General features: G+C 48.2%; 1 protein-coding gene across 2 annotated transcripts in view; it reads right to left on the bottom strand.

The window, feature by feature from the left end:
- Positions 1-15,972, bottom strand: part of NPLOC4 (NPL4 homolog, ubiquitin recognition factor) — a 55,905-nt gene that overhangs the window by 10,198 nt on the left and 29,735 nt on the right. For both annotated transcript variants that reach the window (XM_060134993.1, XM_060134992.1), the window contains 2 exons: positions 11,682-11,842; positions 1,360-1,431 (listed from right to left, as the gene is read on the bottom strand). In XM_060134993.1, coding sequence (XP_059990976.1) covers positions 1,360-1,431; positions 11,682-11,842 — 233 coding nt within the window. The remainder of the gene's footprint in view (positions 1-1,359; positions 1,432-11,681; positions 11,843-15,972) is intronic.

Below are 15,972 nucleotides of genomic sequence, written 5' to 3'. Positions count from 1 at the left end.
GCTCTCGCCCCTCGCTTTGAAAGGCAGATAAAGGAGTGGACCAGCAACAACAGTAGACCCACTAGTTAAGTAAATGTGGAATTAGGGAAGTATTTGTTAGACCTGTAATTGCAACAGACCTTGGAGAGCAACAGAACCGAGGTTCACACTGCAGCCTGAACATCCCAGATGCCGGGGGAGAGGATGCAGGGTGGTGAGCACTTTGTTTTGTGCTCAAATCCTCTCCCTACCCAGCCTGCCTTGTCACCTAGCTGATGCCTGGCCACCTGCAGAGCACCTCTGCAGAAGCCTGGAAGAGCCACCTGGTCATGAGGTTTAGTCATCAGATGCCCTGGTCAGGTTGGGGTCTGGGGCCGGGCGAGGAGCTGAGCACACCTGTCTGGGCACCTGCTCCAACCTCCTTCCACAGTAAGAGAGCGCTTGGGTATCACAGGGTGGAATGCTCCCCCATCAACCAAACACTACAGTGACAACCACTAAGGCAAGAACTTAGCTCCTTTGTGAAAGGAAAGGGATGGGGAGGCCATTGGGAGAGAAGACCTCAGGAAGCTGGCTTTAAATCACGCAGACTCCTCCTAAGTGTATGCTCCATCAATCTGTTTTCATCTTAATTACACCCTAGGTAGTCTAAAAAGCAGATGCCTTTATGGCCTAGGTAATAAATATGTTCTCGGGAGCTGTCAGTTGGAATGGAGCATTGGCGGGCTCAGCTCACAGGGACCCACTGCTCCAAATGCAATGATACTTTATGGCCTGAATCATATGCCCATCCTAGTCCAAATGCAGCCTGAATTCATCCTGGCAGGCAGCAATTAGGAAATGAGCCGCCTCCCATACCCTTTGGACAGAGCGCTGACTACTGCAAATGCATCAGGCTCTAGTCCTGCAGCACGCACTCCCCTCTGCACTGTGGCCACATCTCCGTGAGCAGAGCACACCCCCAGAAAGGAGCTGAGACTTGGGGAAGGCGTGTCGGTACCAGGTACCTTCTTGGCTCCTGGAGTGCCCCCCTGGAGACCATGCTGCCCCCACGAGTGGGCCTCTGAGCTGTGGCCAGGGCAGCACCTGTGCACAGAGCCAGGGAGAGGCTCGCTGACCTCCAGAGGCTGCTTGGCCTTGTCGGTGGTCCTTTGCTACACTTTAGGTTGGGAGAAGTTAACCCCTTAAATTGTTTTTAAGGAAATAAAAAACGAAAAGCCCTTAAGGTTTCTAGCTTTTCAGGGATGCCAGGAGCTCAGTGACTCAGAACACCTCTGGATGCCTGTCCTGTGCAGGCAGAAGAGCAGGTATTCAAGCCGCCACCCTTGCGAGGCCACCCCCAGCCGTCCTGACCTCCAGGGGGAGATGACACACACTTACGTCTATGATCAGATACTCCACGGGCAGGGGGCGAGCCAGCTGGGTAATCTCGTTGCCAAACTTGTCTATGTCCTGAAACACAAGACAAAGGTCCAGGGGGTGAGTGCAGGTGTGCCGACCTGTGACAGGTTTTCCATTCACACGCTTGTCTCACCCCTTAAATTACTACAATTCTTGTTGAAGTATATGAAAAGCAGAGAGGAAAATGTGCATATTTTTGCAGTGAATCCACCTTCCATCACTTCTTGGAGCTCTTGATGACGGCCAAGACTCAAGAAAGCAGCCTTGGGGGCTTCCCTGGTGGCGCAGTGGTTAAGAATCTGCCTGCCAATGCAGAGTACACAGGTTCGAGCCCTGGTCGGGAAAGATCCCATATGCCGCAGAGCAACTAAGCCTATGCGCCACAACTATTGAGCCTATGCTCTAGAGTCCGTGAGCCACAATTACTAAGCCCATGCACCACAACTACTGAAGCCCACGCACCTAGAGCCCATGCTCCACAACAAGAGAAGCCACCACAATGAGAATCCCACGCACTGCAACGAAGACCCAACGTAGCAACAAACAAACATATATATATATATATATATATGTATATATATATATATAGCACCAGCCTGGTGCTAAAGCTGTGGAGACACAGACCCCGGCCTCCCACCCCGTCAGGCTACATCTGTACCCCTCCTCCTCTATAAGCTCTCCTAGTCTCACACCTGAATGCTAACTCTTAACAACCTTACACACACCTCTGGAAACCCAACTTCATGGAAACTTAATCCTTATACATTAATAAAATAAACACACACACAAATCAGTACACATACACACAAATACGCAGACATGGAAAACCACCACCACCAATCTGTCAAAGTCTAAACTTCTTTTGCTTTATCAGATGCATGGAACATAGTTTAATTATGGGGAAAAATGGCCAGCATATGTTCATTAATCATAAAATGAAAATGAGATCTGATTTATGTCAAACTTGCTGAGTTCAAACAGAGCTCTAGAAATAAATTCATAAGAACCAACACTTTTCATTAAAGATTCTGCAAGAGGGGGTCATATTTTCTATTTAAATCATCACTTAACATTATATAAATCATTCAAGTCATATATAAATTATACATCCATAATTTCCAATTATGGGGCCTTACATAAAAGTTTATGTTTATTAAAGCTCAGACCCTAATGGGTGTCAAGCAGATCTCTCTGAGGTGTGCAGGTGACACAAAGCCACCCCTAGCACATCACACCTTCCGGGGATGTCAGAGGCCCATGCCATCTTTTGAGACAACCTTCTCAGGCTGTCCTACATTAAACCGAGTCCATTATCCTAATAGGAATTCCAGAGGCTCCATGTGGCCCTGCTCTTTTTTTATTTTATTTTCCCCAGAAATTAAACTCTCTGGTCCGCAGCACATCTCAGATTATCCACACCTTCCCTACCTTTTCTCTGTTCACAACCCAGAGAGTTGCTAGCAAGAACCTGCCCCTCTGCCCTTCCAGAAAACGGTCCAAATACATCTAACCAAACACATCTAAGCCAGCCACATAGGGAGCAGGAGCACCATCAAAGGACAGGTTCCTGGAAACAGTGTCCGTTCTGTCTGTCTGCCTTCCTTTGAGGTTGGAATACTGTCCCTTCCACCTGGGCAAGAGTCCCTGGTCCTTCCGCATGCTCGTTGCTGCAGCAGGTAGGCTGGGCCTGGCTTTCCGTGGCTCTACCAGCTTTGACAGTGGCAGCCCAAGGTATGAGGCCTGCTGAGTGGGTCCTGGGGCCCCAGAAGCGGTAGTTTCTACTGGAGGAAATACGGTAGGAGGCGGGAATCAAACCCAATCGAACTAAATCACCATTTCCAAAAATATACGCTTGCCCCTACAAGAAACAACCTGCAACAATTCACACATAATTAGCCCGTCTGGAATTCATCTTCAAATCTAATTAAGCTCTAATATGCAGAGACATTTTCCCAGCACCTGTTCGCTTTAATCTTCCCCTCTAGGGATGATTCTTGTTAAATGCCCCCCTCTCTTTTTTGTGTGTCATGCTATTCTCTTTCAAATTTAACTACCCCACTGCATCCTTCTGCTCCCCAAGAAAATAAAGGTGCTGCATCCCCTTCTCTTCCCTGGAGGAAAAGCAGGTACCTTCTATCTCTCCCCCATGCCTTCACTCAAATGTTTTTGCCAACCAAGCCTTAGCCCCATACACCATTTTAAAAGGCAATTACTTTTTATGGGCGTTAGCAAATGTCAGGCAGAGTACACTAGGAGGAAGACACCTTAATTCTTAGTTTGGCAGCTGCCAAAGTGTCAGAAATTTTATCTCCACCTGGAGCAAGACACTGGGAGAGTCAGAAATTGAGGTCCCTGGTGCCTCGCTACCTGCTATTGGCCATGTCTGGAAACATCAACAAGAAATCCAGGGATCTCTGTCTTTGTTAGCTCAAAGGCAGGCAGGCTTTGTGCCAGGACAACAGCAAACTCCACTTACTGGGTGGCACCATCTTGCTTTGGAAAAGGAAAATGAAATCCTTAATGTATTGCTTTTCTTCTTACAAAACTGGCAAGAAGGTAACAAGTGAAACTAGCAGTTTCTGAGACTTCGCAGAATAAAGCAAGAAAAAAATTTCTCAGGACAAAGTTTCTTAAAGAATCCCATTTAGGACTACCCTGGTGGTGCAGTGGTTAAGAAGCCGCCTGCCTATGCTGGGGACACGGGTTTGAGTTCTGGTCCGAGAACATCCCACATGCCACGGAGTAACTAAGCCCATGCACCACAACTACAGAGCCTGCTCTCTAGAGCCTGCGTGCCGCAACTACCGAGCCCGCGTGCTGCAACTACTGAAGCCCGCGTGCCTAGAGCCCGTGCTCCACAAGAGAAGCCACCGCAATGAGGAGCCCGCACACCGCAACAAAGACCCAATGCAGCCAAATAAAAGAAAAAATTTTTAATTTAAAAATTAAAAAAAGTAAAAGCACTAAAAGAAAATGTAGGTAAATATACAGCTTTGAAGTAAAGAATTACTTCCTAAGTATGATGACAAAGGCAGGAATTACAATGAAAAAGGATTAACGTACCTTTGAAATCACAAAACGTTACACCTTACTTTGTATGAAAAGTATAAAGAAAATGATATCCTGGCATGTGTCTGCAATATATGACAAAGGGTTAATGTATAAAGACTTCACAAACGAATGTGAAAGTGATGAACCACCTTACAAATACCTCAGGGCACACAGAGGCGATTCATAAAGAAAACACCAACACACACAGGGGACTTGGGACAGAGTGAGTGCAGAGCATGGGGTCCTGAGAGCAGGGCCCAGGCAGGCAAGCAGACTAGCGCAGGGCTGGCCTGCGGCACAGTCTGAGCATGTAACTGCAGCCTTCTTGGAGGAACTTTGGGAGACCACACGAAACCCTTGAAATATATGTTATCCTTTGACAAAACAACGCATGGAATGGTTTGCTTGGAATGTCTCAAGTAACTCAGCACACACATGGAGTGAGCTCCTGGATGAGCCACAAAGCACTTCTGGTAAGTGCCAGATGCTGGGACAAACCCGTGTCGGGCTGAGGACAGGTCAGTAAATGATGCCTAGGACAGAGAAGACTCCACAGTCCCCCCAGAGAGCGCTGGTCCCCTCCACAGCCGCGACGCCGCAGCTGCCTGCATGCTCTCTCCTCCCTGCTGCAGCCACCTGTCAACTCTTCCAACTCCTCAGCACTGAGCCCACAACCACCCTTCATGCCAGGAACCCACCCTGCTGCCCCTCCACCTGGGCAGCTGCCTAAGAGCAGTGTTCCCTGGGGTCTCCAATCTCGGCTTCTCTCCTCTACTTCCAAGGCTTTAATTTGGGGTTTCTGGGCAGATAACCGTGAAAAGGGCCTCTCAACCTCCTTCCGGTCCCACCACATCATTCAAACACGGGCATCTGAACTCACCCCACCCCCCCTGCTCTCACCACTACTCATCAAGGTTTACAACTCCAGCACCCACCACTCACCCAAACCAGAGACCCAGTTCCATCCTGTCCTCCCCGGGACCGTGCAAGGCCCATGGAGCTCTTGGCTCCAGGACACCCTCTCCATCCCCAAATGCCATGGGGAGCAGACACATGTCACCTGGACTGTGGCACCAGCCTTCTCACTGGCCACCGGACTCTGTACCCAGAAAGAATCTTCCACACCGGGGAGCTCCCTCCCCACGGCCTGGCCTTCAGCTCCTCCAGCTGCACCTCACACTGGACGGTAGACCCCACCGCACATCTCTCTCCTGCTGCCCCTCCTGGATCGGCCCTGGCATTTGACACTCATGTTGCTGCAAAAGCCTCCTGCCTCCAGACCCCCCTTCACGCCACATCCAGCAAGATTGTTCCAGAATCACCTTCCATCTTTCTTTCTTTGGCTTCTCACTGCCCACCACCCCCATCACGTGCACATTCCAGCCAGACTGAGCCTGGCACCCCTAGATGCACCATGCCTTCTGGACGTGTGGCCCCCAGATGGGCTTCCTCCCCACCTGGCTAACTTCCACGCTGCACTGGACACCTCAACAGCCACCAACAGACCACCTGGGAAGAGAGGATGATTGTGACTTGCTCATCACTGTAGCCCCGGGGTCTGGCGGGGGACGCCGCACCCTATCCACAGCTGGACCGAGTGCAGAGGCTGCGGTTCCAGAGGCAAGGCCCTGTCAACGTCCACGTGTCCATGCATGCACGCGGGGTGCTGGAAGGACAGGTGAAGAGGCGTGTTGGGGTATCTATTTCCTTATTAACCTGTAATGCAGGATTTCCCATAAAAAATATACATTTGATTTCACATTAATAAAATGTTCTTAGTTAATATTTAGAAGGCTTGCACTCCTAATGCACATGGAACCATGCACCTCACCGTTCTGCTGCCCGTCCCCAAGCATCCCCTCGCCGGCTGACTAGATCCTCGCTCCAAAACCCTCCTCTGTGTGCACCTCTCCCCACCTTTACAGGAGGTGCTCCCCGGCCGTTCTTTCACTGGCTGCACGGGACTTCCTAGGACAGACAGATCAGAGCTGTAGACAAGGGTGGACCGTCAAGCTTTCCACCCCCATCTCCTGTGTGAACGCACATACAAACGTGTATACGTACAGGCATCAACATCTACAAGTGTGCCTTTAAAAAACAAAAAGTTAATTGGGATTTTACTGTATATAGATACATTTGTAATTTTACATCATGAGTTTTATCCCATACCTTCAAGTAATTTTCAAACACACACCTTTAGTGATCACAGAATATCCCACCATATAGATGTATTGTAATTTAATGCCCGTTATTAGACTTTTAGATTGCTTTAAGTTTTTGTTACCACAGATAACACCATGATGAACAGCCTTAGACAAATATGGGTACGTGTCCTGTTTACAAGGTATATTTTAAATCCAACCCCAAAGCCCACAGGAGGACTAAAAGGATTACTTAAATGTTTGCTTTCATAGGTCTCTTTGCTCAAACTGGTATTTTCCTGAAACGTATGAGAAATGAGTGTCTCAAATCCTACAGGGCTATAAACAATCCTGGGAAGCCCTTCTAGCCTGCTCTCACTAACAGGCAAGTGAGCGATCTAAGAAAACAGCAGCATGATTAAGGAAATAACGTGTGTTCCACGGCAAAAGGGAGCTCTCTTCTTAAGGGCAAGAAACTTACAAAGCATGGAAATAAAAAGCAAATTTCCAACCTGATAAAGGGTACTACAAAAAAACAAAAACAAAAAAACCCACAGCAAACTCATAGTTAATGATGAAATCCCGAAAGCACATCCTTTACAATTAAAAACCAGACAAAAGTGTTGATCACTAGACATTGTTCCAGAAGCCCTAGCCAGCACGAGGAGTGAAAATGAAGGGAAGGGAGAAAAAGAACTGTCACTCCTGGATAATACACTCATCTGTGTGGAGAACCCAGAACACACATACAAATTAGAGGAACAAGTAACAGCTGAACTGCCAAATGGTAGTTTTTATAATATGTAGAAACTATAAAGTACCTAGGAACAATCTAACAAATGACGGACAAGGCTTCCAAGGAGAAAAATCCTAACTTTCTGAGAGAGGTCAAAGAACAAGAAACAAAGGGCAGCATCACACACATTGCGGGGGGGGGGGGGGGGAGTGGGGGCGGGGGCGTGACCTATTTGTTGTGTGCAACCTGCAGGCAAGTCTCCATGAAGGAGTGAAGGGTCAGGAACAGTCAGAGCTCGGGAAGAAAAGCAGGGAAGGGCTGTGATGGATCAGGGACGAAGAGTAAAGTTACAGTGACTCGGACAGTGCGACGTTGGTGCTGGCTGAGGAACACCGGCCAGTGGACAGAAGGGAGGACAGAGACACAGCCACGATCACAGAGACGACTGGTAATGGAAAGGCACCACAGATCAACAGAAAAAGAAGAGGGTTTTTCCCAATAAATGGTGTTCAGACAGTATATGACTAAAAACTAAGAAGGAAACTGGGCCCCTATCTCACACCACACATCTGAAATAATCCCAGGTAGAAGAAGAATCCAAAAACATCAACCTTAGAGAAGACAAGATAACAGACTTTCTTTGTGATTCAAAATGCCAACCATAAAGACAAGATTCAGAAAACTGACCACATGGAAACATAAACTTTCTGCCTCAATGACACCATGGGAGTGGAGAGGCAGAGGTGTCATACCCCTGACTGACAGGGTCAGAGGCAGGGAGAAAAAGATTGAACCACCCAGGGAAGAAGAGGAAACAGACACAACAAGCACGTTACGGGAGACAGGACGAGCCAACAAACAAAGAAAAAGGAGTCTGGCCTCACTTATGATCAGGACAGCACAGTTACAGCTCAAGGAAATGCCCCATGAGTGTCTGAGTGGGGAGTGGGACTCGGGCCCAAGGCTGCGGAGCGTGGTGGTTCGCACGGCATTCTGCTCGCAGTGGGCACATGCCAAGGTGACATGATGGCCACATGCAGGCAGGTCTCAGGCCACACCGGGATAAGTGAATGTGGCCCATCTCCAAGGACAAAAGAACACAGTTTTGGGTCTACAGTGTGCAGCAACATATAAAACTCAACACCTGCTTTAGCAAAACACACAAAGGAGGTAAAACTAGAAGAAAAGCAAGAATGTCATAGTGCACCCCCGAAGGTAGTGCTCCCTCTGGAGGGGGGAGAAAAGGAGACAGAAGCAGAGAGAAGGATCCAGCAGCTTCAGAGGCCACAGGAACGTTCTGATCCTTAACTCTGGGGTAGAGACTCAGGATTGGTATTTCTGCTTTTTTTATTCCTTAAACATGTTTTATAAATAATCTTTCATATCTACTCAATATTTAATTTTTTTAAATTAATTTATTTTTGGCTGTGTTGGGTCTTCGTTGCTGTGCGTGGGCTTTCTCTAGTTGCGGCAAGTAGTGGCTACTCTTTGTTGTGGTGTGCAGGCTTCTCACTGCAGTGGCTTCTCTTATTGCGGAGCATGGACTCTAGGCACGCAGGCTTCAGTAGTTGTGGCACGCGGGCTCAGTAGTTGTGGCTCGTAGGCTCTAGAGCGCAGGCTCAGTAGTTGTGGCGCATGGGCTTAGTTGCTCTGTGGCATGTGGGATCTTCCTGGACCAGGGCTCAAACCCTGGTCCCCTGCATTGGCAGGTGGATTCTTAACCACTGTGCCACCAGGGAAGTCCCTATATTTAATTTTTAAAACTCTGAAAAGAGAAAGAAATGGCAGCCTGATGACCCTGGAGCAATGTATTCATGCACACTGAGCGCACCGGGGCTGCACAAGCCTCTGTGGCTAAAGGGGAGGGGCTCTCCACAAGGACAACAGGCCCCGTTACGGCCCCCAGACCAGTGAGCTGTGCCAAAAGGCTCAGGACGGCAGCCAGCAGGACCACCAGGTCTCAGGGTCTAAAACTGAGTCAAAACATAGATTCTACATTACAAAACAGTGCCATACAAATGCATCTTATAAGATAGAAACTTTTGAGGGAAAGACTGAACCCTCACATTGGTTCCCAGCGTGGTGTGACTTGATGTGTGAATGTTTAATAATGGTTTAAAACTAATGATTCTTCAAAGTACCTGATGCCTACACAGGATTTGTGTAAGGGTGAGATCTGTGTTATCAAGCCAGGTAATTGCTATTAAACACCACAGGAGGGAAGAGACAATGGGAGTTCCTAAACAAGGCTCTTTGGAAATATTTTCTTTCAAGAATGATATGGAGAACCCTTTCCTGGGGCTCCTTACTGTCCCCAAATCTGAGGGGTCATCTAAGCAAGTTGTCACAGTCCAGCCTCACTCTGTCCCTCCACTGCCACCACCTGAAAGGAGCAGATACAACAGCGAGGCCTGCCTGCTGCAGAGGAAAGACAGACTGCTCGCTACCTACTGGCCTGGCCTTCCTCGCTCAGTGACAGTCCCCGCCCCCGCAGCCCTCGGACCACGCAGCAGCGCTGATTCAGAAGCAGATTGAAGACTTTCATTCCAAAGAGCTGAGGAGGAGACCAGGAGCAGGGACAAGACTCTCAGGCCCTTGTGCCCTTCCTTTGCACATCACCCACTGCCACAGACACCCACAGCATGGACAAGCCAGCTCTAGACAGGGTCTCAGCCCCACTTCTGATCCCTGAAGAGGTGAAGTCTTTGTCACAATCAGGTAGTCTCTGGTCTCCAAATCACCACCAGGACGAGGCCCCAGAGCCCCTCAGCTTCTAGGCGCTCTCCTGGGTGTCTGATGCATCCCGCAGGTAGTAAGCTGCGCCCATACCACTGAATGCTATTCGGCAATGAAAAGAATGAAGTACTGCAGGCTGCAGGCACGGAGGAACCTTGAGACATTACGGTTAGTGGTGAAAAGTCAGTCACAAAAGACCACACACTGTAGGATTCCATCAGGGAAACCTCAGAGAAAGCAGATCAGCGGTTGCCAGGAGTTGGGAGGACTGGGGAGTAACTGTTAAAGGATGTAGGGCTTCTTTTGGGGGGACAAGAATGTTCTAAAATTAGATTGTGGTGATGATTACACAACCCTGTGAACATCCTAAGAGCCCCTGAGCTGGGCACATTAAATGAGTGAATTGTGTGGTATGTGAATTGCATCTCAATAAAGCTGTTTAAAAATGCAGACTTAGGGACTTCCCTGGTCCAGTGGCTAAGACTACGTGCTCCCAATGAAGGGGGCCTGGGTTTGATCCCTGGTCAGGGAACTTGATCCCACATGCTGCAACTAAAAAATCCCACATGCCGCAACGAAAATCCCACATGCGGCAACAAAGATCCCACGTGCAGCAACTAAGACCTGGTGCAGCCAAATAAATAAATAAATATTTTTAAGAAAGAATTTTAAAAAACTAAATAAAATTTTTAAAAATAAATAAATAAAAATGCAGACTTGCTAGAACAATAAAAACAACAAAACAATGACTAGACATGCACACACTGATATAAAAAAATTGCTGAAAGATATCAAATCATTTTAAAGAAATTAGATCATCACTCTTTCTGGGTTTTCATTGCTTGCCTATTTTATTTCCAGGCCCCTTCTGCCAGCAGGTCTTTGTGGCCTAAGTGCAGTGAGATTGTGAGCAGACCTGTCAACCTAGAACTCCTTACACAGTGAAAATATCCTTCAGAAATGGAGAACAACGTACTTCTCAGACACACAAAAGCAGCCGGGAACACAAGAAATATTAAAGGGGTCCTCCAGACAGAGCAGTGCCAGATGGAAACCAAAGTCTGCCCAGGACGGGGAACACGCAGGATGCCTGCCTGTGACCAGAGCAACTCCCATGAGGAGGATGGGAGCCGTGTTGCTAATTCCCAGGGAAGCACCCAACTCCGACTTGTTCAAACCAGATCACAGTTTTCAAAAAAATCATTTTTATAGCTTTCACAGGAAACAAAGGTTTAGAAATGGAGAACTGCTCATCTAAGCGGTTAACCTAAACTTGGTCCCCTCAGGAGAGCCTAACTTCTGCCAAACAGCTCCAACCTTCACTCCTGCTGAGGCCCTGTTAGGCACCATTTCTCCTTTTCAGAAACTGAAACAGTCGGTGTTGCAGTGGATTCACTTGTATTATGTACCCCTAAACCCAGGGCGTGTCACCCCCACTTCTGCTTATAAGCCCTAACACCACAGAAGCCTGCCTGAGTAGCTAACAAAGGCCCTGGAAATGCCAAAGAGTCCCTTATCCACAAGCTAGGCTCTAGACGACCACGGCTGAATGCACCAAAATTAGCAACGTCCAGGACAGGTCAGTGTCCATGCTGCTCTCCATCCACTTCTCTCTTTCGGTACCGTTGCATTTTTACCTTATAAAACACATCAGGCACGTACTGCTCGCTGCTGGACTCCTTGGCGTAGCCGAGCTCAGGGGCGTCCTTGCAGGGCAGCAAGCACTCATCTCGGACCAGCGCCATGCACTGATTGGACACCTGGTACCCTTCAAAGTGCACCTGGTTGTCGGGGCCACCTGCAAAAGAGAGACCTTCAGCGAGAATCCTCCAAAGGACGTTCAAAACAAGTGTCATCCTTTACTTTGGACCTGCAGAACCAACTCTCATGAGTGTGTCTTGGGTAAGAATCAAAAATGTTTGACAGCAGTTTTACGACAGCCTTGGGCACAAGGCCTTGAGCACAGGGTGTGCAGATGCCACTGCAGCTCCTCAAACAGGCCCCACCAGCGACACGCTCTCAGAATCGGGAGGCAAGACTGTTAAACCTTCTCCAACACCCACCCAAAAGCATACTTGGGCTTCTGGTTTTTAGTATCACAGAGATGTGAACAACAGACAGAGCCCTGTGTTCCAGCAAATTCTGTTCTTGAGTGAATGCAGGGAGACGAATGGGAGTGGATGGGAGAACACAGAAACCTTTCCCAGCACAGTGTCAGTATCTGCATAGCATGGAGAGCAGCCCTGACCTCAGACACCTGAGCAGCTGGCACATCAAGGAGGCGTGGACCCCACCACAATGCCTCGGAGGTTGCTCTCCTTGCACCGAGCCCTGCCCTCCACGCCTTCCATTCTAACCTCTCTCAGGCCCTGCTCCAAAGAAACCCACAGTAGGGCTTACAGTTTGGGACAAGGGTAAAACCCATCCCAAACGGGTCAGGAGGTCAGGCAGTACCGAGCATGCAGCCATCTTCCTCCCCTGCAGAATCAGGGTCACACTCTGACAACTGTAACAGCCATCATTTTTATGGCTTTGGAGAATTTTAAAAAACCTTCAATATCTCTATCTTAGTTTCTTTGACAAAAACAGAATAAGTTACTGATCAGGGAACAGAAATTTTATCTGTCTGGCTTTCAAACATTTACCAGAAAGCCGATCTGATGGCCAAGCAATCAAAAATGTGAAGGACAGGGCAGAGCCAGCCCCCAAGGGACAAACAGGGGCCTGTGTCTGCTCGACTCTGCACAGCAGAGGCCAACAGCAGCTGGCTTCCGAATGCTGCGTCACACTGGGCTCCAAAGGCCCGGTGGATAGTCAAGCCTAGCATCTTCTCTCTGGCCCTCAACTCACACTCGGGGGAGGTGGCCAGGCCTGGACAGTGACCGCTAACTAAGGTCAAGGCAGCAAACACAGGGCATGTGACCCTCTGGTGCAATCCGGGGAATGAACGTCATAGCACAACGAGTGTGCAGTTCACAAGGAGCAGAGGAGGTCGGGAAGGAACCTGGAGGAGCCGCCCTTGGTGTGTGTACTGTAAACCTGTGCTGGTTTTGAGATAGATGTGGCCTGTGAGAACCAGGGAAAAATGGAAAGCTGTATTTATAAAACAGAAGATTCTTAAAAAAAGCAAACTCAGTCCATATGGACAGTCTCCAAAGGCAGAGTCACTGACAGGAACCGCAAGCTCCCCATTCCATGTGGAAAAGCAAGAAACCAGGTCCTGAGGGGTTCTCTGAACCTTGCTCTGGTACCGTCCCAGAGATGAAGCAGGCCAGGCCAGTTAACTCTCATTCCCTTCCCAAATCAGTCCATCAGGAAGTCCACTGTGTGATGGAAAGGGGCGGTGATAAAGGACAGCTGCTATTGAGTCTGAGACGCAGCCCAGAAAGTAACATGCACAGCTGAGAAATGAGTGTGAGTGTGCCAGGTGACCGAGACACAGACACCAGCATCGTGGCAGGGAGTTTAAACTTGGACTCTGTGATGATTCTCCTTCCACAAGCTCCTTCATGTGCACATGAGCAAACCCCACATGTAATCATCACTCTTTTCCCCTAAAGGTTTCAAGCTAGAGAAGTTCTTAGAAGGGATCTGCAGACACAAGGCCAAATGGTAAGGCCCCCACACCCCAGCCAGCATCTGGGCCTGCAGCATCAGCAGCAGCTGTGGGGAGCTGACAGCAGCGTGACCATGGAAGCACCATGAACCCCGGGACACACCAGCCAGTCTCCCGGGAGACGGCCATAAACACACAGGACTGCTCCTTCCTGTCCCATCAGGGTCTTAAGGATGGGACTTCGGCAAGGGCATTTCAAACAGCTCCCCAGGGTACCAACACGTCCCTGGTCAAGAACCACTGAAGAGGAGGAAGAGAACAATCTGTCTGGAGTCAGAAGATCTCTGACACTTTGGATAACCACCTTCCATCGCTGCCCCCTGGGAAAGGGAGAGGAATTATGAGTCTGAGCATCTCACAGCATTACCAAGAGGGACAAATCAGCACAGATGTGAAAGGACTCTAACTGCAGATCTTATTATAAGTTAAGTGATTTTCTGCCTTATAGTTCGAAAACCCTAGTAAAGTGCCAATTTCGGAGGCAAAAATTCCAAGGTCAATCTATGATTTCCAAATTTCCAACTGAGTCAATAACTGAAAGTACAGGCAGCCCCCAAGTTGGAAACTATTTATAATTCAAAACATGTACCAGTTCTTTGGGCCCACTGAATAATTCCCCACAGAAACAGTAATTAAAGGGGTTACCATGGGAGCCCATGGAAGCCTAAAACAGCAGTTCTCACAAGAAGCAGTTCTGGAAATCTGTGGAGATGATTTTTGGTTGTCTCAACGAAGGGGGGCAGCGGGGGGCAGGGGCTGCCAGTTTTAGCAGGCTAGAGTCACAGACGTCCTGCTGTGACCAGGGAGTCCCACACAATAAAGAACTGTTCCACATCCCACATGGCCTTGAAATGTCCCCCTAACACTCCTGTAGGCAAAACCCCTATTTGTGATGATCTAGGATTAGAATCAATTATATTTTATACACAGCCACAGAAACAAACACGCCCAGCTTTAACACACAGCGAATCCTCTAGGAGCATGATACCACATAAGCTGAGGAAGGGCCCTGCTTGGCTCAGAGCTCCGTGGAGAGCTGCTGAGTGTCTGGGAACCACGTCACTGATGCCTGTGCAGGCCCCGCCCCACAAGGTTGGCAGCTCCGGCTCCTCCCCTGTGCTCTCCTCAGCAGGCACCAGTCCCCAAGCACTGGCATGCAGAATGCACTGTCTTATTACATGCATGCTCCTTGACTATTATTTCTCCTCAATGTTACAGTCAGCCTACTACTCTGCTTTCTTTTTTAGAATCAGGTGTGTGGGCAGGTATATTATCTATGAATTTCACTTTCTGGATAGTAAAGAGGTGTCACAAATGTTCTAAAGAGAGGGTGTCCAGTGTGATAGGCTTGAGAACCACCAGCCTAAATGCCTGGACCCAGAATCTCAGCCTAAATGAAGAGGGCAGGGGTTTATGTGATGCAGAGAGTAGAAAGAGAATACTTTCCTCCCCTTCATCAAACAGAAAGCTGGCTTGGCAAAATTCTGATTATGTAAAACGTGTCTCTTCTCTGCTCTCCTCCTTGGCTCCTGCTACCCTGAGCGCTCTCATCACAACAGGCCCCCTGCCCCATCTGCCCCCGTGGAAGGACTCTATGCTACGGAATTACTGCTTCCACAAATCCCAGTCCAAACTCCCATCCACTTCCTTAAGCATCTGACCCCATTAATTTATGCTAACATGTGAACAATGCAGCCATGGCCTCTCATGCCCCCAAAGTACATTCATTTCAAAAAGAAGGTGCTGGTCACTCTAAATGGATCTCAAATCAAATGGATCTTAAAAATTCAGACAGTATGATAGATGTTTTCCTTCCCATGGCAGTGGTAACAGGCTCAGCTGGGATTAATAAGGGATCTAGTTACTTACATGCTTGGGCTGTTTGTAAACTGGTATTTTGAACTAGAGGAAGCATGGTTACCATGAACAAACTGGATTATCATCTCTGTGATGGTAGAACCCAAGTCTTCACAGGATAGAGGTTAGTGTTTACTTTAAAAAACTGACCAAAGAGATTGTTTTTATTAGTTGGTTCTCCAAGTTTCAAGTTCCTCCTTCTTTCAAATCATATGGTCTTACGCCGGGCTTTTCTCTAGGACAGCATCTCAAGTATGGTATAAAAGATTTGGCAGTACTTGTTTAAGGCCACAGTCTTTTATTATTATATATTCATGGTGTACATAACATGTAGTATGATGTGCACAACATCTCACACACACACACTCATCACTCCCAAAAACAAGCTTTATGGAAATGGTTTCTTAAAATGACACTCCCACTCATAAATAAAAAAGTAACAGAAACAGTAAATC

Source organism: Lagenorhynchus albirostris, chromosome 20 (genome assembly GCF_949774975.1).
Source record: "Lagenorhynchus albirostris chromosome 20, mLagAlb1.1, whole genome shotgun sequence".
Taxonomy (NCBI): Eukaryota; Metazoa; Chordata; class Mammalia; order Artiodactyla; family Delphinidae; genus Lagenorhynchus; species Lagenorhynchus albirostris.
The sequence above is the reverse complement of the archived record's forward strand: the minus strand, read 5'-3'. Positions and strand labels throughout refer to the sequence as shown.